Source organism: Microchirus variegatus (assembly GCF_963457635.1).
Source record: "Microchirus variegatus genome assembly, chromosome: 15".
Lineage (NCBI taxonomy): Eukaryota > Metazoa > Chordata > Actinopteri > Pleuronectiformes > Soleidae > Microchirus > Microchirus variegatus.
Genome location: NC_139816.1, coordinates 19,139,877 through 19,163,351, shown reverse-complemented (window position 1 = coordinate 19,163,351; position 23,475 = coordinate 19,139,877). Strand labels below are relative to the sequence as shown.

At 41.3% G+C, this 23,475-nt stretch overlaps 2 protein-coding genes across 2 annotated transcripts; both read left to right on the top strand.

Moving 5' to 3' along the window:
• The first annotated feature begins 3,397 nt into the window (after positions 1-3,397).
• LOC310937391 (crystallin J1B-like) lies at positions 3,398-9,826 on the top strand. The gene is made up of 10 exons (XM_083901643.1): positions 3,398-3,462; positions 3,698-3,764; positions 4,342-4,521; positions 5,214-5,312; positions 5,792-5,884; positions 6,172-6,328; positions 6,500-6,615; positions 7,593-7,670; positions 8,039-8,178; positions 9,561-9,826. Exons 2-10 carry the CDS (start codon positions 3,698-3,700, stop codon positions 9,675-9,677), a joined length of 1,047 nt encoding a protein of 348 aa, XP_083757769.1. The 5' UTR covers positions 3,398-3,462; the 3' UTR covers positions 9,678-9,826.
• Positions 9,827-11,595: 1,769 nt separating this feature from the next.
• Positions 11,596-22,201, top strand: sh3glb1a (SH3-domain GRB2-like endophilin B1a). The gene is made up of 9 exons (XM_083901642.1): positions 11,596-11,731; positions 12,092-12,233; positions 13,393-13,521; positions 15,446-15,579; positions 16,037-16,129; positions 17,640-17,729; positions 18,350-18,450; positions 18,780-19,014; positions 21,151-22,201. Exons 1-9 carry the CDS (start codon positions 11,669-11,671, stop codon positions 21,256-21,258), a joined length of 1,095 nt encoding a protein of 364 aa, XP_083757768.1. The 5' UTR covers positions 11,596-11,668; the 3' UTR covers positions 21,259-22,201.
• The last annotated feature ends 1,274 nt before the right edge of the window (positions 22,202-23,475 follow it).

Sequence of the window (23,475 nt, the reverse complement as noted above, 5' to 3'; positions counted from 1 at the left end):
AAAAACAAACTGTGCTGTCGACAGGTCGGGTGATAACGAGCCGTTTCATTTGCTTCCCATCATTTGCTGTAACTTGTCCAACACCATGTAGGGGTTACTTCAAGTGGAAGCGAGCAGACACACTGACATCTCACCACTCATTTACCTTCATGCATGTCTTTTAGTGGACTGTTGTGTGCAGTTTTACGTCATTTTTTCCCCCCTTCTGTTACTGTTTTGTATTGTTCTAATCAGTGTTTTAACTGTGTAGCACAATTTGTTATGTCTTCTATTGTGAGTCACTGTGTTGCAAGTTTTAATAGTAGTAATAGCGTGTCTTGAATTATGTCTCTATTGACATTTGTTAAGTCTGAGTCTGAATAATGTTGTATAGTTTTGGAATTTCAATTTCATATTCTGTTCTTAGGGTGACACTGATATATCTGTGCAGGGACAACAGATAAAAATAGGCTCTTGGCTAACTGTGGCACATTAATAGAAATGTTTATCAATGTGCATTGTTCCTGTTTATTAAACCACTTCAAAAAAAATAAAAAATGTAAAACTGCAACCCCTCTCTATACTTCTGTCACTGTCCTACCACATGATCAAAAGCCCCCACAACTTAGGCTGTCACCCTACCCTCCAAACGAAAAAGAAATGAAAACACATGGGCACTGCCGCATTGTCTGCGCTCCGTCAATACCTCCCTGCAGCTCTGATTTACCGAGCTTCTTTCTGCTCCTTGTGTCACTCGATCTGGCGACAGTGGCCCGGGCCTGTTGTTGCAGCTCGTGTGTCCTCTCTGTGAAGGACACGTCTTCCCTCTGCTCTCTGTTTCCTCCCTCACGTAACAATGTGAATGTGGAATTATAATCTCGCAGCTGCACCTTCATGAAGTCGCCTCATCAGCAGGACCCCGATTGCAGCAAATAATATGTTCCATCTAAATGCAAAGAACATCAGTGTGTGTGTGTGTGTGTGTGTCAGTTAACCACTTGACAGGCTTCAAACTCGTCAGGCGACTCACTAAGGGCACCCGTGTGTTCAGTTCCAAATTTGGCAGTGTTTGGGTAAGAAATGCAAGCAACATTGGCTTTTTTCCCTCTTTTTTAATGTTACATAATGTTTTGTTTTTTTTAATGTTACAGCTCGGAAAATGTGTTTCATTGTGCTGGACTTTGGTGCAGCCACCGTACATACCTCCATTCTTTGCCCAGAATCAAATCAACCCAAGATGTAATATTGAAGATGACCATAGCAGCTGCTGTTCATTGTTTTCTAACTGCTATTGATCGCCTGACCCTGCCCCTAACACGCTATTTTGCTGGATTAGGAGGCCAGAGGAGAAATCAATGGCCTGGGATCCTCACGAGAGTCCACGGATAAGTGGAGGGCTGGCCAGGCCTTTGCAGGGTTTTCATCAGCGCTGGAGGGGATCAGCTGGGGGACCCAGTGAAGTGGAGAGAACATGGAATCACAATCACAATGACCAAAGGGGTTTTTCATCTCACAGTATTTTGACTGTGGCAATGTGGTCGAGCCTGTAAAATGCAAGTTCACCAAAAGAATAGAGATTGAGAGGCCTGTCTGTGGTTTAGGCAAGAAACAGTCATCACACAACCCCCAACAAATAGGGGGGCGTTGGAGCAGTTTAAGCAAAGCATATTGTCTGTGGTACCCCTGCTCTCAGAACAGCTTATTACATCAGGCAACAGTGATGACAGTTTTGTGAGAACACCCTTAAATGTTATGATTTACTGCAGAAAACTGCAATGACGCCACGGCTGGAGCTCTCCTAACTGGGCGCATTTCCAGCGAGGCCCCCCATTCAAAGTTATTATTGATGAATTGATCCCTCCTGATTGATCCGCCCTGAGACATCCAATCACACGGCACGAAGCACGACCCTTCACACGTGGCATTAACACGCATCCTGGATTCTTCTCCCGTGAGCACATGTAATCAGATATCTCTCCCCCATGCTGTACGGAAACACACAGATGTCGTGTGTGTGTGTGTGTGTGTGTTGGTCTGAATCAGCGCGAGGGAGACAGAAAAGAGTCGTGAGGGGCTGAATAGATCAAAGCTCTACTCACGCAGCTGTAGCATGAAACACTTGTAAAAAGATATCGTAGCTTAATCAACACTAATGTAATAACAATGCCTGAGAGCTTGTTTCGGCAGTCGACTTGAGCTGCAAGAGTTTACATGTGACACCTCAATCTCCATAGTGCTTATCAAACACACCCTTCCAATATGACGGTCTATTTATACTTCGGCACGCCCCGTCCATCTCTCTATGCCTGTCTCATTTGCCTCCTCACTCCGATAAGATATTTGCTCATCACTCCTCTCATGCAGGGCTGATCCAAACCTTTATGGGGCCTTGAGCAAAAATTTGATTTGAGGCCCCCCTTCCCTCCACCAGTCGCCTGTGCTTGACTATTATTGATATAAATGTAACCCTATAAATTGCATTAATTATATTAATTATACCATAGCTGTGTTATTCAGGCACTTTGTTAGCCTAATAGCATAGTTGCCTAAGTCATATTTACGTTTTCGGAAAACAAGAAAAAACAATTTTTTTAGAAAGCACATTGGTTAAGTCAGGCAGTTAACACAATTTCAAAAAAAAAATGACATAGGCAATTATGCTATTTACGATATATGGGATTAAAGTGAAGCGCTAGATGTGGTGATACATTGCATTTGATGCAAACAAGTTTCGTTTTGCACAGATTTGCACTAAACGTGCAATCTTCATCAACTCACAATAGACATTATTTAGATGTAAGAATGTAAAGATATCTCAATTTCTTTAATATGTTGAAATGTTTTTCTTCCCACATACTATTTGGGCCCCCTAATGCAGTTTCTAATTCGCTTATGCCTCAGACCGGCTCTGTGGGGAATGATTAGATCAGAGCCTAGACTGCAAACTCAAATAAATAAATGTATGTGTGCTGGAAGGGTAAAAAATAGTTCACATTCACTATGACACTGCAGCAGGACAGGGGACATGAGTTGACATGGCTGTCTTTAATGCATTCTGAGTATGCGGCACGGATCTGTGCCATTTTTAGGAGTGGCCCATTTTTGGTAGTGATATAAAGTAGCAATTATTGCGCAGAAGTCACAAAAAAGATAGTTTTACTTTTTAAGTGTAATATCAACGCTTGTACTTTTTTACTGTTGAAATGTGAAATATGAAATGAATGACATTTCACTTTTGTGCCTGTGCTCCATCACTCATACACTGAGTGTGTGTGTGTGTCTGTGTGCGTGCGTGCATGTGCGTGCGTGCGTGTGTGTGTGCTTATCACCAAGCTGGTGGTATCCACCTCCCACCTTCCCTGTCAACAAACCGAAGCGACTTCATTCAACACACAACAAGTGGATGGTACAAGGTGAAGACGTGGTGTTCAGCTGAGGATAAATAAAGTCTGCGTTTATCCAACCGCACTCAAGGTTTTCAAGGTATGACAACACAACACTAACGTTCCCTCCGTGAAAGAGATTTGAAGGCTCACTCTCTAAGAATTTCCAACAACAATATTGAGCTGTTGTTTTTTTCTCTTCTTTTCCTCAACGATAGTAACATGTGCTCTGAAAAACAGTGTTTTTACAGATGTTGTTTTATATGCAGATGAACAAGGTGTTCACCCTGGGCTTTTTGTTTTAACGTCGGTGTATCTGTGTCTCATGAAAACAGATGTCCTTAAGTGTGGCGGACAGAGCCATGGGGGCCATTATTGGGGCAGCAGTTGCAGATGCAGCAGGTAAGAGAAATGCGGCTGCTGATGTTGCTGCTGATAGTCACTCCATTTGAGCAAAAGAACACATTTAAATACACGGTGTGCATTTCTCATATGTCCAATGTGAAGCAAAGCAGGTCAAATGTCACGCTTGTTTGATCTGAGTTGAAATGCAGATCCACAGTATGAACGTTTGCGCAGCTTCGTCCATGTTTTTCCTCCATGTTCCGTTATCAGTAGCACTGAAGCTGCTGTGTATGTAACTGATAAAAGACGGGGGCGGGGCCTCGACTTGTACAAGAGTTACGAAACGCAGTCGCTGATCTGATAAACACACGAATGAACCAAGAGGAAGAGTTATTTAACCGCCACACGTCACTCTCACCAACCCGCAAACCATATATAACGATGCATACATTACAGCCTCACACATTCACACAGTTCTTTCATCACTCAATATCTGCCCCTCGCTCTATGCCATCTGATATCGATAGACTGCATGTAGAGAAGGTCATGTCAAATACATCAGGAAAATAAAACTATTGAATGTTCCGATCATTTGTGTTTGTGTGTGTGTGTGCGTGCGTCACCGTCCATGCAGCCCAGCCTATGCACTGGATCTACAGCCCAGACAGGCTCAGAGAACTTCTGAGCGATGTGGAGCCGAGTCCAGAGTTTAGGCCTCAGTCAGCGAATCCTTTCTACCGCAGAGCGACGGGTGAGCAGACGTGCTATGGCGACCAGGCCTACGTCCTGCTGGAGTCACTGAGTCACTGCGGAGGTACTGCTGCCACAGACCATGTGTCATGTATTACGTGCTGTAACATAGCTTCCTCTGAGGGCCAAGAAGTGTTGGAGACAAAGGCATAGATAGATCATCATCAGTTGTATGCAGTTGTAATACCACGAACTGGGCAGATACTGGCCACAATTACTGGATCAGATATCGAATGTAGGGAATAAGTTAAACGCCAGACGATCCATAATGTAAATGCTTCACTAAGCACTGATGGAGCATCATGTGCTAAATGCATCAGAATAAATGTTTTGTTAACAGCTGAGTTCATGTAAAAGAGGTAAAAAAGATATCAGTATCGGACATTAAATTATTATTATTATTCTTTTAATCCTGCTGTGTTTCGGTCATTCATTAGTATTTTAGTCTTCAGTGTTTCCCCCCATGGCTGGTTGTTGAGATGTATGATAGCAATTCCTCACTTCCTCTTTTATTTTTTCCTTTATAATATTTTAATTTTATGTATTGTTGGGGATTTTTGTTCCTTGTTTTGGTCTTTGTCCTGTGAACCACTTTAAAATTGTGAATTGCTGAGATAGATAGATAGATAGATAGATAGATAGATAGATAGATAGATAGATAGATAGATAGATAGATAGATAGATAGATAGATAGATAGATAGATAGATAGATCCTGCTGGTGCAGCTGTATAACTGTTTTCTTCACGTGTTGGCAGATGTGGATGTGAAAGACCTGACTAAGCGCATCTACACATTCTTTGGCCGGGGGACTGTGTACGACCTGCCTCTCAATGATCCATACAGGAAGAAAGGAGGTATCATTTTATCACAATTGTGTTCACATACTTGACCCAACAAGCTTAAAAATGATTCGAGAGCCCATGTTAGTGTCTGAAATGTAATGGTTTTCCTGTCTGTGGGTGGGAAAATCCCTTTCCCTGAAAATATTCTGTACAGTCAGACTTGCCCGAGCTGACAAGTACTTTTTTTTTACTCTCAGGATTCCATATAAATGTAGCACTGATGTAAATCACCATAACAGCACGGGGCAGTTTAGGGGGCAGTAAACTGCAGGCACCTTTATGTCTGGGCTGTATCATCATCATAAAAAGTCAAAGTCTTCATGAAGAGATGGAGAGAAGAATCTCCACCTACAGAAACTTCTGAGGAAAAGTTTATTTTCCTCTAACTTGTTGGGTCCTGCAGTCATATTCACCATATTGTCTGTCAATATGCATTCAACTGTCAATATAACTTTATATATATATACTTTGCTGTTACTTCAATTTGTCAGGTCCTAAAGCCATTCTCCCCATCGATGGACCGTGGAGGAACGGCAGCCTGAAGGCTTTCATCAGAAACGTGGATGCCGGCAAAGAAGAAACTGGTAAAGAACAAACACAACAGATTAACCCATGAGAGCCATAAACACATCTGCAGTGTCATGTCAAAGCTTTCATCAGTCTCTATGGTTTCCTCTTGCTCCTCCACCTGGTTACTTGAAGAAACTGCATAGATTATATGTAGGAGAAGCCACGGGTGGACATTATGCAACAGAGGGGGTTCATCGGTGACAAAAAAAAATAAAATGATGACAATAAATAATATACATTAAAAATACCTCCACAAGGCTGCTGTTTTATATTGTTGTGATCTCTCTGTGTGTTTCATGAGGCTGTGAAGTGGACTGTCAGATGGACGGTGTCACCAAACTGGCTCCAGTCGTGGCCATGTTTGCTGGACGAGCCGAGATGCTGCAGAAAGTGGAAGAAGCCATTCGGGTCACTCAGAACAACGACATGTGTGTGGCTGTGACACTGGCTGCTGCGAGGTATAAGAAAGACAATGCACACATCACAATTAAAGCTGCAATACAATTTCGGTTAGTTGCACTGAAGGTCAGGTTGCTGTTGTGTCTGAATGTGTGTGGACTCTCGAAGGCATGAAACAGTTTGGACGTAAGAGACAACCCTGTTTTCTTTTTTCTGTCTGACTTTATAAGGTTTTTGGAGCATTTCATTCTGAATGGCCCAGATCCCAAAGCCCTGGATGCAGTTCTGGCTCAGCTGAATGACCCAAAGAGACAGAGCCCACAGGAGCTGGACCGAGCTGTCATTGGTAAGAGTAAATGTGCTGCTGTATTTTTAGCTCATCGTTTAACTCCCTGGATATCGAACTGTGCAGCACTACAGCCTGCTGGAAGAAGAAGAGGAACAATAAAAGCTAAATGTACCATCACCTCCAAACCTGAAAGTTTGTTTTTTTTCTTTTTGCATTTCTGCCAAGAGAAAAACAACGTGATTGAAACTACAGTAAAACAGCACCTGTACATGTTGCATGATGTCAAAGTCAGCACTGGACACACTGGTGTGGCCGTTTAACACAGATTATTCAAGTTACAATTTCACAACCATGGTTGCCGCGGTAACCCGCACACAGCTCAAAAGAAGGTGTCATTTCGTCACGTATGACGGGGCAGAAGTGTCTCGTTTAGCGACGTGTCTGGCTCATTTCTATCCACATCTCTTGTACGTTTTGTCCTAACACTGCCAATGTTGGTACTGTAAGTCAACCGCCAAGTGTGAAGACTATCAAGTGAATTAAATAATTAAAAGACGGACAATGCAGACATTCCTTAATTGATAGAGATGTTTTCTTTGTTTCATCGTTGTCACATTAATTAAGATGTGCACAATAGACAGTGAACTTCAGCTATTTGATTCTGCAGCTCTGTAATGATGGTGTTTACCTCCTCATTTAACTCTAATAGTTAAATGTCAAGCTTATATTTTAGTTTGAAGTGTTTTTTCAGAGCTGCTAGGAGCCTGTTTTTTTTTTCACTGTTTTCCATGAGGACGACTGAAGTTGCTTAATTAATGGGGCGATTTGCATGAAGCTATTTCCTATCTCCCTTTTATTTGAGAAAGAAAAATAGGAAACACGTGGTAAATACAGACCAGCATCTCTTATTTGGAATGTGGTCAGAAATCCCATGTGCTCTTTTTGAAATCAAACTATTGTTTTTAAAGATGTTCTAATACATGTGTTGACAACAGGCAGTAACTTATAATGTCCTCCCACTGTCTCTGCTTCAGCACACATCCACCAGGTGAAGGCGAATCTGGCCGAGACATCCCAGCAGCTCATACCTGCTGTGTTCACAAACACATGAGGTAAGGCTGTCAGTAGCAGGTCTATTGACGTGGCACGGCCTGCGTGGCCTTCCTGTCAGTGGGTCTCAGTTAGTTTTGTTTGATCTGCTCACTATAAAGTTCTCCCTCCTCTCCGTCTCCTACTGAGGTAGTTGCCTCAGATTTTTACAAGGCTGTAAGCCTGAGACACTTAATGTGCTCACGGGGAGATCAGCTCACCAGATCTGTTCACAAGCCTCATATAAAAAGGAAAATGTAAAGCACAGCACGGTGCCTTACATTACATTAGCCTACTAACTAAAACATTACCCGACCACATCCTCTGATCCATTTCTGTAACATTTGCGACGCCTCGGTCTGCCACTGACTCTGGCTCTGTCTGTGTCCAGCTTTGCCCGGTGCATTCCAGGGAGCGCTTCATGGAGTCCTGACGCTGAACCAGCTGGAGGAAGCAGTCAGGAACACCATGCGCTGCGGGGGATGCACCGCCAGCCGAGCCTCCTTCATAGGAGCCTGTTTTGGAGCTCAGGTAAGACATAATAATGAAGCTGACAGACACTCACGAGTCACTGATGGCAATTTAAAATATTTTTTTTTTAAGTTATTTTCCCACCCTGAAGATAGGAGTGGGGCCACACAGTTGGTGGTTGACACCCTGGGTTCATGACCCGGTCAGAATAAGGGCCTTTCCTGTGTGTGCATGGGTTTTCTCCAGTTTCTAAGAACATGCAGATTTGAGGATTAGGAAAAATGAACACTCTAAATTGACCGTGAAAGTGGATGATTGTTTCTCATGCCTTTTGCCCATATGTCAGCTGGGATTGGTACCAGCAACCCTCATGTGGAGGATAAAGCTGTAGAAGATGATTTATTCAATATAGGAGTGCATTTAAACATGTTCACTGACAACATTCTCTATTCAAGCATTAAATCACATCTTTAAAATATGAGTTTATCTCAGTCTATATGTTTGGCCACTTGTAGGGATTTTTTTTCCCCCATATGATAAAATAAGATTACACATATTTCAATAATAACAAATGACAGACAAAGTTGCTTAAAGGTGCCATATGTAAGAAAGTGGCCAAAAACTGTTACAACTGGCAACCCGTGGTTTCGCTGCAGCTGAGACTCTACTGACTGCAATGATTAGTTGAAGGCGGTAGGTGGCGCCACATGCCAAAACAAGATTTCAAAACATAAACATGATTTGCAGTCTGCAAAATAGATTTTTTTAATGCAAATATTTTGGGTGTACTGTTGTTGTTGATGAGTTCAGTTTGTTATATGAACATTATTCCTGAGTCTCTTTGACATATTAGGAGGATTTTATGGCCAGTTGCTTTAGATTTATTACATAATGCACCTTTAACTCTGCCTATTCCAATCTGCTAAATATTAAAGAAGCAAAACGGATTATCAGAAAACTAAACTTTGTCAGAAAGAATGGATGGGAAAACATAGTTGAAGTTGAAGCAGCATTCATCAAGTTTTGAGAACAAAACTGTGTAAACTTACATAAATAAATAATAAAAGGCTGATTAACTATAACACTATCGACTTAACAAATTAACCAGTCTACTTCAACTTAAAAATATGGATAAATGTGGTTGAATTACTGATCCTAACTGACCAACAGCTTCTTTGATTTTTACAGTACAATAAAGTTGTTGTTTTTTGTGCTCAATACAATTTGTTTACCAGGTGGTGAAATACATCATAATCATATTCACATGTGGCACAACACGTGGCCTGATGCTCACTTACTGTACATTCAGGGTCGAGCTCAGAGTGACAGCAGTACACGGAGACTTGCTGCCTGTTGTCGCTGATCTGTGTTGGATGAAGTCACCGGCTGATGTTGTTTAATGTCTCGTGATGCTTTCAGCTGTCATCTTGGTGTGTTTTCAGACCGGCCCGCAGGGAATCCCAGAGTCTTGGAAGAAGAGGACGTTCAGATATCCTCTGCTGCTGGAGCTGGCCGAGAATGTGGTGCAAAAGAAATCAGCAGTTGTGGTTCAGGCTTGAATATGACTGAAGCTATTGATAAGACTTTCCCAGGTTGCAGTACTTTGACAGAGCAATCCATGATGGTCTCATTTTAAAGTCACGTACTGAGTGAAACCTGAATCTCTTTGCTCTGGAAAAGTTGCTTCGTGGGAGAAAGTGAGTGTTGTGTGAGGAATAAGACATATTCATCTAGAGCAGCTGCATTGTAAGCGACAATAATAAAGAATGTTTATGTGCTTAACATGTCTGCACTGAGCCATTTTTTTTACAAGTGCTTCGCTGCAAAGTGGACTTAAAGGATTTATCCCAGGAGAAAGTATGTTTTCTGCAGCCAGGTTTGGATCTTCTCCTTCCCTTAAATACTTAATGTTATTGTGAAGTGAAAGAGCAGATACAGCCTTACTTCTGCTACATATTGCTTCCTCAAAGGGGCTGTTCTGACTTCTGAAAAGTGCTGACTTCCATATTCATGTGTTTTAAGCACCCGCCTCAACAGCTCTGACAGTCAGCCAAGTGTAAAGCAGCCAAAGCTTTAATATCTTTGACAGTGTGGTTGTAAAAAAAATGCAGTGTGCAAGCTACTATTGGTTACCCATGGCTGCTTTTACAGCATATACTGACTTGTTGAAAAACAATAATAAACGGGCAGGAGTCCGTGCTTGTTCAAACACAGTAGATCATAGTCTTAACTGCTTTTCCATGTCATCTTGGCAGAGCAGTAAGAATCCATGTATGTGACGAAGCTCAGCTGAGCAGAGCAGAGATGTTGCAAATGTACAGAGGAAAAGCCATTTGATTTCACCCTCTGTGTGTCTGACTTCCTCCCACACAGCAGGTATGAGCCACTCTCTGGCATAACGACATCCTGACCTGAAGAGTGTTTTTGTTTTTCCAAAATCTGCCAAAGTCCACTTCCTTGAGACTTTTGCTGAGGAAGAGGAGATGGTTGCAAAAGAGATTATGTTGTGGAAATATTATCTCCATTGTGTTGCTCATCGGCACACATGTTGAATTAAATTACCGGTCAAACAGTATGTTGTGCAAGTTTATGAGGAGTGTGCTCTGAAAGAAGGCAGTAATCTCTTCATATCTCCTATGATAGACTCACTTACACCATCCATATCCACCCATGCCAACTGATTATAATAAAATAAAATGTAAAGTGTAAAGTTTCACTGTATACTATTTAATAATATATATAATAATATATATGTATATATATATATATATATTATTAAATTACTATTAAATTACTTTTAATAAAAGAGGAAAAACGTTTTGTATTTCCATTTAATGTGTGTGGAAACTGTTAAACACAGAGTTAACACTGGGGGCTGTTTGACTGTCAATATAGTGAGTCAATCAGCCCCACAGCATGATGCATTCAAGTCTCAGTGGTAAATCACCAACATACATTTAGTGACCAACTTGACATTTTACATTGAGACTGCAATATTAGTTTCATTTTCACTCGTTTTCAAGAATGATCGGCCGTATTGTGTACAACCCAGTTTGAACCCACTTACACACCATCTATTCATGCCGTTGCTTGAGAACAACTCTATCTCATCACTTACAGTATTTTCATAGGTGCTGAGAAGATTCTAATATTTCCGTTAAATTTGAACGCAGCAAAAAAATAATGGAAATAAGGGGGAGCAAGAGAGAAATCTCCAGCCAAATACCGTCTTCGCTTTGACATACAAACATACTATTCGTCTTCTGGACACTTCACTGAAACGAACAGCAACGCGTTACTATAATGTAAAAACTAAAATGTAATTCATGTTTTATTGTTGGCTTCCCATTCGTGGTGTGTTTTTAAAAGGGCGTAAGAATGAGCCAGGCGCGTGAATTATCTTGTCTACGTACTATCTTTGTAGGAACAGCTGGGTGGACCTTCACTGATGAACACTGTTGCTGCTTCTATGGCATTTTCTGTGGGGATGGCCGTCGGACTGTGAGACGGGCTAGTTACTGTGTAAAGTTTTTGATATTACCTCTGTGCCATGGACTTCAACGTTAAACGGCTGGCCGCGGACGCCGGTACTTTCCTGAGCCGCGCGGTACAGGTACGTTTAAACTGCGTAGTTAACGGAGGCTGACACTAAGCATTATTAGTTACTAGCTTGTGTAGCGTTAGCTCATCCGCTAGCTGCGCAGCTAAAGTTACTGAAGCTGCTGTGTTGTCGCTGCACTCTGCAGAGTTGCTATCAACCCCCACTGATTTGAACCCCGTCGCACCGTGGAGTGTTGTTTTAAAACTGTTGACCGCCTCATGTCACACTTTGTTGTGTATTTCATCGCCCATTGAGGGCCTCAGGAAGCAGCAGCAGTCGGGCGGATAACGTTAGTTCATCAGCTAGCCCGTTCAGACTGCCAACCACAGCCCTGCGCCCACACTGTGTATAACTCGGTTCATTCTGTGTCAGTTCACAGAGGAGAAGCTCGGCCAGGCTGAGAAGACAGAGTTGGACGCACATTTGGAGAATCTCTTGGGCCGAGCTGAGAACACCAAGCAATGGACTGAAAGGATCATGAAGCAGACGGAAGTCTTACTGCAGCCCAACCCAAGTAAGAATACGTCTGACTATTATACGTGACTGGACACATCGAGGCAGATAACACTCAATTAGAATGTCTTCAGGTTTCCTGATTAATGTCAACAGAAGTTTCACATTCTCTGCTAGAGTCGTTTACAGACCGATCCATTGCCTTAATGTGAATCATAGTTTGTGTTACCTGTCAAATTAGTTCAGATCACTGCCTTTTGCACACAGTAGATGAAGTGTCTAGTATCTTAAGAAGGAACATGAGATGTACATTATGCCTAGAAATCCAGACACTGTAACCTGGTTTCCATTCATTTGCATTTCCATTCAAAATGTAACCAATTTTTATATATATATATATAAATTCTGTATGAGAAAGTGCCCTTTTACATTTTCTGCATTGCCACCCACTGCTGGTAAATTAATATTTGGAGTTTGTCTGTCAAGAGAACTGCCACAGATTTCAAGTCTTTCTTGCCACTAAAGAAGGATGAGGAGGTGCATCAATAGCTGTTGGCATTGCTTTTTGTTGCTGCTAACCCTAACCCAATCTGTTATTGTAGTTAAATGTGTTTCTTGCACGTCGATGAGCGATGTGGTTTTATTAATCACAGTTTTTCCAGTGCAGTGAAATGCAGGAACCGGAGTGATGTTTCAGTCTTGTAGTTTCGGAACATCATTCTTTATTCTGGCAAATCTCTTTCACACTCCCAAATTGCATTTACCTTTGATCAATTTGCTAACTTTTCCACCTCCCTCAAACTTAAAAACGTTAATGTGACGCATGCAAAATGCACATGGAAACCCACCTTTTGAAGTCTGTTATGTTGTTCAGTGTGAGCTCAGTTGTGCTGCATCCTTCTTAGTTCACATCATGCTGCTACACTATAGCAACAAGCACTGACAGGCCAGCGGCTGGGTACATTATTGCACAACAATCATAAATATGGTATACTGGATTTTTGCTCTACTTTTCTGTGTTAATACACTACATGTATAAAGTGTACTGCTTGCAATTGTCCATGACATTCATGTGACTCAAGAAGAATCTCATCAGGTGTGGCAGAAGAGAGGATTAGTCATTATGAAAGCTTCTGTATGGAGTTACTGTCATTACTGTGATTGGCTCCCTCACTGTAGTCCTGTGATTTGTAATTTAATTTTCTTGTTGCCAACCACAGATGTCCGACTTGAAGAATTTGTGTATGAGAAGCTGGAGAAAAAAGCCCCGACACGAATGAACAATCATGAGTTGCTGGGCCAGACGTTGATCGACTCCGGAAGTGACTTTGGCCCTGGAACTGCTTATGGTGAGTGACGCACCTGTGAGCCACCTGATGCTTTTGGACTTGAATGAACTTTAAATCCCTGCTGCATTGTGGGAAACTGTGGGTCATTTCATCTTTTTTTTGTGAAGGTTATTTTGCTTAGTCTTGTGTCAAATCTCTTTTCTGCAAAAGGAGCTAAGACGATGTTTGGTGTCAAACTCAAGGAGTCATTGCACCTTTTCGGGACATACTAATTTAATGGTTTAAAATAATCTTTTTGTTTTGTTTTTGGATTAGCTTGCGTAAAAATGGTATTCCATTACAGGCTTAAAAAATAGACAATTTGATAGTGTTTGGGGAATGCCTGAATACTTCTCTGTCATGTATAGGGTTCTTGGTTGTTTACAAACAGTGCAGATGCGCGCGCTGATCGGCTGCAGAAGGGCGCTACTCGGCATTTAACTAGCAGTGTTGTCGTGAAGTTAGCCGGCTCTCATCTCATGTACGAATTCAGACGGCTAAAAAAAAGGAGATGTTTTCCTCGTACTACACCAGCTTGTCGCCTAGTGATAAAGCAGGTTATGCTAGGAAATTCACCTTGGTGAATGGGATACAGCTTGATGACACATATGCTTTTGGCGCCAGTGAGTGAATTAATGATGAGACGAAGTGGCCCTGTCTGCAGTGGTCCGATATCATGGATGTATTATATGAACTAGATAGAGCACCGCCCCTTGCTTCCATTCATTCCTATGAAGCTGCTCACCCAGCGCATATGCCAAAAAGTTTTTGACTTCCGCGTTTATTTCCGGGTTATGGGGCCCATTGAGCATGCGCCGTAGTGTCGCTACCATATAAAGATCTATAAAAGCCTGTGTCCATGTCTCGAGGTGTCCTGTGGACACTTTTACAGGCGTCTCTTTTACTATTGCGGTCAATGGGAAAATTGCTTTTGGGCTCCATGGGGTTTTCTGTTGCAGTACCCACAGTGGCCACCATGCAAAAATTGTCTTCAAGGCATAGGGGACGGTGCTCTATCCAGTTCATATTATACATCCATGCCCGATATACACTCGTTCCTGATCGACACTTCGAGTCTTCATTCCAAGGAGAACTTAAAGTCCTATGCGACTGGATGTTAACATATTAACAACACAACATGTCCAGATTTTTACCGGCTGCTTCCTACACCTCCACAAATCACCCTCTGGGAAGGGCGACCAGAACAAGTACGGCAGACAACGGAGGTTTTATTCTAAACACAACTTAATAAACTACTTAATAGGTTGTAAACTGACAGCATACAGGTTCTGATGATCGGTTACAGATGAAAAACAGGAAGTTATACACAACTAGCAAAACAACCGGAGTACACAAACATTTTGTGTACTATATTAACTGTGTTTTTTACCCCATTGTTATGCGTAGTAATAATTACTTCATTCATGTTAGCTTGTTAGCTGAGGCCAAAAAATTAACGTAGCGTTAACTGATATGGCGTGAGCACGGCGACTTCTTGCTTCTTTTATCATTTGCTTGTTCCAGGCGCTCCTCCTGATGTCTTGCAACCAAAGACGTCTCCGGTTTGCCTTGAAAGGGGTGCAACTTGACGGTATCCGGTAAAACTTCAGGCTTTTGTCTTGTTTGTTAAAACAATCAGTGCAACCGACAGCATAACAAGACATGTTGTTGGTTTATCTGTTGCTCACAATAGCACTTTCTGCAACCAACATCCGCAATAGAGAGAAGGTGACTCGCGCGTGACGTAGGCTGCCAAGAGTTCTGTACCTTATTCTTTCACAGTTTGTTTCAACCACAGCATTATTGGTCTGATCCATGGATATTTTTTTGTCTTCTCCACATAAAACAATTCTGGGTTTAAGATGAGACAGAGTTGCTAATCAACAGTATCCTGTCTACTGTTGTCCTGGGCATGACATTTTGTTTGTGTCGTTGACCATTGCAGGAAATGCACTGATAAAATGTGGTGAGACAGAGAAGCAGATTGGTGGGGCAGAGCGAGAGCTCATCCAAAGTTCTGCCATCAACTTCCTGACACCTTTCAGGAACTTTCTGGAGGGTGACTTCAAAACCATCCTGGTGAGTTGGACTTTATAATATACGACTTAGATCTATAATATATGCTTGATATTATCACGATTAGCATGTACAGCCGGTGCAAAACACATCACAGCATGATCCATCTCACTGTCCATCTCGCTGTTCCTGTTTGTTTTTCTGTGAAGTAAAAGCCAACAATGCACACTAGCTTTTAGAGAGGTACAGCACCACCTACGGAGGCCGAGTCAGACACACACAAACATGTATACCCAGGCTCTGCAAGTTGTCTGGTTGCCTGTCTTGGTTGGACTACGCCTTGGATCGATTAAACTGTGCATGTAAACGCACCGACTGTGACATGTGGTTGTTAATCGCACGTTTCACTGTCGTGTAAAACGAGTGACAAAAGCATTACTGTCCTGTGCATGAAAAGTATGATTGTGTTTGATGCCTGAAGTCAAGAATTGTATCTCTCTGCTCTATGATATGTGTCCAGAAAGAAAGAAAGCTACTGCAGGTCAAACGCCTGGACCTGGATGCAGCCAAAACCAGACTAAAGAAAGCCAGGATGGCTGATGCAAGAGCTGTGGTACGTACACGCATGCGCATATCATCATCAGTGGAACACAGTCAATATTTGCACCTGTTTTATTTTTGGAGGGGTATTAATGGTGACTTTGTCTCAAATCATGAGCTAATGAGAGGAAAGGCTGCCAGGCATGTTCTTTCTCACTGTGTGACACCCTTGAGTTACTCAACATAAAAACATTTTATCTCTTGGAGCTTAAACATAGTCACATGAGCCACTTCCCTTTTTCTGGACAGTTCCTGTGATGTCCCCATTTTCTGTGTATGTGTCTTTGTTCTTCTGACAAATCATTTGGATCAGATGTTTATAAGAAGCCTTCACTCTTTGCTTAATTTAGCAACAGGAAGCATCCAGTTCCATGAGGAATGTGTGAGGGAAAAGCATTTATAGTCATGTGGCGTGTTTCACCAGAATCATCAATTTTGGTGAAACAGTCTTGCTAATGTTTACATAGTGTGGCTTTGGAGTATGCTGCACATAACACACACACACTTACACTGTTAATCAGTGTAGAGATGTGTTGTGTTGGCTGTGCATCAGCTGTAGTTCTAACTACTGTGTCACTGTTTTCAAAACGCAAAGCAGCAGATGTGAGCAGAGGAAGTGACAGAGGTGAGTGGAATGTTGGAGCCATCTTTGAAACACACACACACACAGATGCTAGGGTGAGCAGCTGTCTCGTTCAGAGCTTGTAGATAATGGGTAACAATATAAAGTACAGCATCAATCTAGTAACCCAGCTTTTTTCTAATGCACTTTCTATCTTTGTAATAATGTGTTAATTAGGGGATAATATTTCAGTAATACCATGAAAATAAATGGCTTGGTAATTACTATGGACTGCACCATCAGTGTAAAGCCTTCACATGAAAATGTTTGTGAATCAAATTTGATAATTACCGTGTTTAAAATTCATCCTCTCTTATGACCGGTTGACCTTTTTCCACTGTTATTGCAAAACTATTGCGTGGTGATTTTTATAGAAACATGATTGTATTACCGTAGAATTATGACCGTGCTATTACCTGTTACTGTAATGTAAAAAGTAACTTACCAAAGTACCAGCTGTGAACACTCCCTCCTCCTCCACCACCACACCTCCCTGTGCCTCTAATGTAAACTGTCAAGAGTTCAGGACAGTGAGCACATTGTTCCTGTCACTCAGCTAATAAGTCACAAGAAGCCATTGTTCCACCAGGTCTCACATTAAATCCTTTTACTCTATAGGAGGAAAAAGAACCTTCATTATCAGTTGTGATTTTCACCCCTTTTGTATTTGTCCCATTTCACAAATTCAGTCTTCATTTATTATTCATATGTTTTTTCTTACACAGAACAGCTCATCTTTTATGTTTGTTTGTTGTCGTTGTTCAGTGTGAATTTATGATTTTCTTTTCCCACTAAGATACAGAGGTGGAGACACCTGTACTTGGCTAATTTTCAAACAGAGAAAAGGATCAGTAAACCAGTTTGTTTGCCTGAAGTTTGTTCCTTCGCTCCTCTCTTCCAGGCAGAGCAGGAGTTGAGAATGACCCAGAGTGAGTTTGACCGGCAGGCAGAGATCACCAGGCTTCTCCTGGAGGGCGTCAGCAGCACCCACGTACGTACATTGCAAGTTTCCATGTTTACATATTGTGTTGAATCAGGCTTCCATTCCTTAATTGTCATTTAACAAACAAACAATTGACTCTCAGTAGAATTGTTTACAGTGCTGCAGCGTTTTGGCAGCAAAAGTGACTTATCTGTTGTGTATAGATGTAACTGCACCTTTTATGATATTAAATTTACAGACATTACCCAGGTTATATTGCATTGCTCAGACTTAAATTAGCCAAGCAAGTGCGCTAATTCACAAGTTGTTTGTTAAAGTGACCTATATTGACAGCTGTCACTGAGTATTTAATCTGCCTAGCCCCCCCTCCTTTTTCTACTAATTGCTATTTATCTTTAGCCAAGTCTAAATGTTTGACTATTCCTTTAATATATCTCTTCATCTTCACAAACCTAGTTCTATTCTTTCTAACATTACTCTTTAATAAATATATTACATCACCAGTGTGTGACAGAGAAATTAGACCATACTACATATGTAACTTCAGAATAAAAACAGCTAGACTCACGGTATGTCATTTAAATCCCACTGTAGTGGTTCCTTGGTTAACATGTAGGAAAGCTAACAGGAAAAGTAACAGTGTCATGTCTCTGCTGGTACATTTCCAGGCGCACCACCTGCGCTGTTTGAACGACTTCGTGGAGGCCCAGACCACGTACTACGCTCAGTGTTACCAGTACATGGTGGATCTCCAAAAGCAGCTGGGCAGGTAAAAGAAGACACAACAAACTCCACCTTACATGTTCTGCTGACTGATGTTAAGATGAGCTGGCAGTTAAGTTTTTTAGTTGTTTTTTTTTACAGAAACTGAAATTCACGACTCATTTCAGAAGGGACAGTTATATCATGCTGTCAGGTCTCGCATGCAAGTCATTTCTTTCCTGTGTCAGTTTCAGAAGATGGTGTTTTCAGTTGAAACAGAAAAATAAGTCGATCCACAGAGAACTCTGTTGTGATTGGATATTTATCCACAGCAGTGATGTTGATACTTTTTACTGCTCAGCTTGTGCCTCATCATCTTCCTCTCCCTCTCTCTAGTTTCCCCTCATCATTCTCCAACAACAACCAGTCATCGGTGTCAGGCGGCGCCAGCATCTCAGTGCCTACCATCCCAGTGTCGGCCTCCCTGCCCAGTGTGTCTGCAGGCCATGGCAGCTCTGCAGCATCGGGAGGATTCAATGAATTGCGCAGCTCCAATGGCAGCCGCAAGGCCCGCGTGCTTTACGACTACGACGCCGCCAGCAGCAGCGAGCTTTCACTGCTGGCTGATGAGGTGAGCAAGAAGTAACTCCTCTCCTGTAGCATTTTTAGTGTGGAGGGAAACTATCAACAACAGAGTTGTTTTTAAAATTAAGTTACTCCTTACATAACAGCACAGTAACAACATGGTAAGTTTGTAATGGGTAATAACTCCTATTTCTTACACTTTTTCCAGTTTGATAATAGTTATTGTACGTGAAATTCCACCATATGTGGTCTCTTCTTCCTTCTCCCTAACGCCATAATTTATGTCGACATCGGGAAAGATCAACCTAACCTCTTTACCTTGCAAAGGGATTTTTCGGATCTCTTCTTCTTCTCCTCTTCTGATTGGTTCTCTTCCCACTCTGTCCCTCCCTAACATTTTCATCTAGATTTTCGTCGTTGACAAAAGTATCAGTAGATGTTGTCATAGTTTTTGTCATGTCAGTTTTGTTTTTATTTACTTAAGTCTCATTTTTGCGGTGATAAAGGGTCTTTTAGGCTGTTTTTAAAACCTGCCTTGTTGCATCTTAGCGTTCTGCACCTGTGATGGCTCTGAGGTAGAGCTGAATATCTTTGCCCGAACCCCACATAGGCTCTGGCATCTGGCACCGGCTTGCGCGGTAATGAACAGTCAGGTGATGCGTTTTTGATTAGCGCGAGAAAGATGCAAAAGTGGATGCTGACGAGGCACCGGACACACTGAAACGCCACTGTCAGCCCAATGCCCTGGACTCCCCTCAGCAAGCTGTCATGCGTAAACGGCATGAAGACTGGCTCATGTAAAGTGATAATACGGGACCTCCACAAGATCGCCAAATTCCTCTGGCCAGAATTTAACCAGGTGAGAACGTTGTCACACTCGGACAGGAATGCCTAACTTTTAAAGCCCGATTAAAGATCTACTCTGGGGTTTTGCTCTGGGAGGCTGGGAGTGAGGAGTCCTATTATTCTGGTGGCTATTTTGTTTGTGCGAGTGAGTTCAATCTGGTTTTTGACACTGAGCATATTGAAGAAGCAGCATAGGCTGAATAATGCATTTGTACAGCAATAAGCGGAGATGAGGTGCGACATTGAGTCCTTTTACTTTGCCGATGATCTCTCGTTGCTTCATCTTGGAATGTCTGTTGGATGTCTATCCAAAGTATTTAGAATTGTCAGCTTGCTTGACAATTCCATTATTTTTGATTGTAGGTTGCAGGTTCAATGGACTGAGCTGTGATATTTCTGTAGAGAGTTGTTAACCTTGTGGAAACGGCTGTGCCATTTGTGTATTAAATGTATGTGGTAGGTGAAGGGCTGGTACAGGCATCTGTGTATAAAGTGAAGAGGAAAGGGGCTCGGCACACAAACTTGAGGGGCTCCAGTGTTACTGATGATTGGGAATGTTATTGTCGTGCTGGTGCCTTGGTTATCCAGGTTATGGAGACGGAGGTGTAGCAGACAGGTCACAGAATCCTCTTTACTCCTCTTGATCCTACAGGCAAACTGAAGCAGTGTTTAGCTGTTGATTGACAAATGGTAGGATACTGCATAGCAACAGGTATTCCAGGCATTTCTCGTTTATAGAAGTGAGAGCAATGGGGGGGGGGGGGGAATCCTTGGGGTCTGTAGGTCTCTGCTTTTTTGGGCAGTGGAATTATTGTTGGGTGGGTAGATTTCACAGAAGGGTAGGTTCAGTACTGTAGAGAGCTCTGTTATACTGGTCTGTAAGTGATGGTATTGTAGGTATGTGGATTTATTGTTGGACAAGAAGTCTCAATTCTTTTGTATGTACACATACAGTACAATAACATAGTAAATCCCAAACAGAAGTTCATATGTCCATTAATTTCCCCCGAGTCTCCCTGTAGCAGCACTGCATCAGTTTGCTCCTTCCTTTACTGGAAAAGCTCCGACTGTCCGTGACATGTGGTTAACCAACGATAAACCAGCTTTACCTCAGTCCATCATCCCTCAACTACACTCATTCAGAAAACCTTCCACTCTGTCCTTATATAACCAGAACCAATGAGATGACTTTAATTTAATGACAACCATATACTTGAGAAGAAATGTGGTTAACTATTACAGACTCACTCAGTAATTTGTCTTAACCACGAGTAGAACATTGAAACACATGGTTTAAAAAAAGCATTTGAATTAAACCCTGCGTCCGTCCTTTCAGGTGATCGCAGTCAGCAGCGTTCCTGGCATGGACACAGACTGGCTGATGGGTGAGCGAGGCAGCCAGAAGGGCAAAGTGCCAATCACGTACCTGGAGCTGCTGAACTGAGGTCCACGCTGTGATCCCATATTTATATAGTGATGCAGGGGGGAAAAAACCCTCTTTTTTTCTCTTACATTTCAGTCATTTCACAATATGTTCGGTTTGTATAGAAAAAGAAGATGCAGTCTCGCTTTGAGAACGACTTGACCTTGGAATGAATAAATGTCGAAGGGAGGATTGGGACAGGAAAAGGGCCCATTCCCTCTTTATTAAAATGTTTGTATGCACCCGCAGTACATCTCTAAAACCTGCTTTCACGCCTTTTGTGTTCAGTGCCATGAAATCTGCAATATCTCCCAATCTGTAACTTTTTTTTTTTTTTTTTTTTTTTTACAACAAATAGATTTTTCAAATAGCGAAACAGATTTGTTTTTATTGGAAAATGAGTGATGCTGATGATTTTAAAGTCTTATTTTATAAATAATCTGAATAGGAATAGTCCTTAAAAAAAAAAAAAAAAAAAAGTATTGTATGCGTTATCAGCTTTATTCAAATACTGTCTTAGTGCCTTTGATTAAAATCATAGCCACCACACAGTTATGAAAGTCACATGTCCAACATGCTTACCAAAGTGCCACTTATCTTATTGAATTGGCCTTTAAATCAATTTTTCTTGCAGCTACACCAGCAGTATTGAGACTCGGCCCCTGTCTCTTCTTTGCTTGAAGTTTATCAGCTATCAGCTATGTGTGGAAATACACATAGTTTTGTGTAAAGTGCCTCAGGTTTCGATCAAATTAGTGTTTACTCTAAATGGGGGAAAAGTTCTCCCTCAAACCTGCATTTCAACTCCCTGAATTATATATAAAATAATTGCTGTTACTTTCTGGGAGATTTCAGCTTATTACTACACAACTGCTTCTTGTTTTGTGTGTAACTTGAAAACTTAACATGCCATTGTAAAATAAATGCAAATATGTTGCATTAAAATAAAAAACCTGAGCTTCAATGTTAAATGTTTGTTGTTCTCTTGTTTATGTTTTGAACCACCAGGGGGCAGAACAGGCACAGTCGGGAATCTCATGCTCATTGTTTCTTTTGCTGGTGCACAGGATACACTTATCATCATGGCTCAAAAAAAGGTGTTATGTGTTATATGTAAGTAAAAATAAACTACCACAGAAAAGTGGCTGTGAAATTCACAAGTTCTGTTCAGAAAAAGGTGTCCTAACAGGAAACTTATTTACGGAAGAGTATTAGGGCAACATAAAAAAAAGGCATGAATTCTGAGAAAGAATTTACATGTGGCCCTCGTACTCTTCCGTAGTATATTCAACAATAGGGACTGAATTGAATCACTCATACAAGGTAGAGTTATAAACATTTTTTTATTAATGAATTACTAATTAAATCCCAAATTAATAGAAAATAAGAAGCAGAATTTATAACATATAAATAAGTCAAATGGGATAAAATTGGGAAAAAAGCAAGTATATCCTCAAATAATCCTGCAGAGAAATTGCAGAGATTACGACTGCTTTATTTTTGTGAATATTTGAATGAACCACCGAAGCTTGTGTTGCTGTTTTATTTTTATTTAGATTTATTTATTTATTTATTATTTTTATTATATATAAGAATTTACAACGAGGACAAATCTAACTTGTCTTAAAGTTCTTAAAGTCTTGGTTCATTGACGACAGAAACAAAGGAAGTCTGCACAAGGAAGGTGCATTTAAAAAAAAATAACGAAGTAACAAACTAAGGCTGAAACTAAATGATTATTTTAATTTCTCCGTTATTTTCACGATTAATCAGGCACTGACGATGTGTTATTTTGTCCGCAAACCAAAACCAATCACTTTTAGAGATTTCTTTGTTATATGAGGGAACACAGCTATAAAATATTCACATTTAAGAAGCTGAAAACTTGAGAGCATCCTGGGAAATAACATAATAACTGTTTAACCTGGAAATAATTTTAAATTTTGTGACCCACGTCTGATGCTGCTCTGTGTACAACACACAATATTGGCTCCTGTAAAACCTTCAGTCAGAATTCACCAGTCATTTTTTTTTAATCCAGAAAATGAAGTGCTATATGAAGAGTTTCCTGACTAATCAGGAAGTCCAGGAGTGAGGGCCTCGGCCTCGCTGTCATAAAAGCAGGAAGGGTTAAGAGGAAGTGGAGTTTTTCTCAGTGACGACCGAGAAGCTGCTTGTCAGACTTTTAATTTTTCCAGAATGAGCACATTAGTGAAGCATCAAACAGTGTAAAATCCC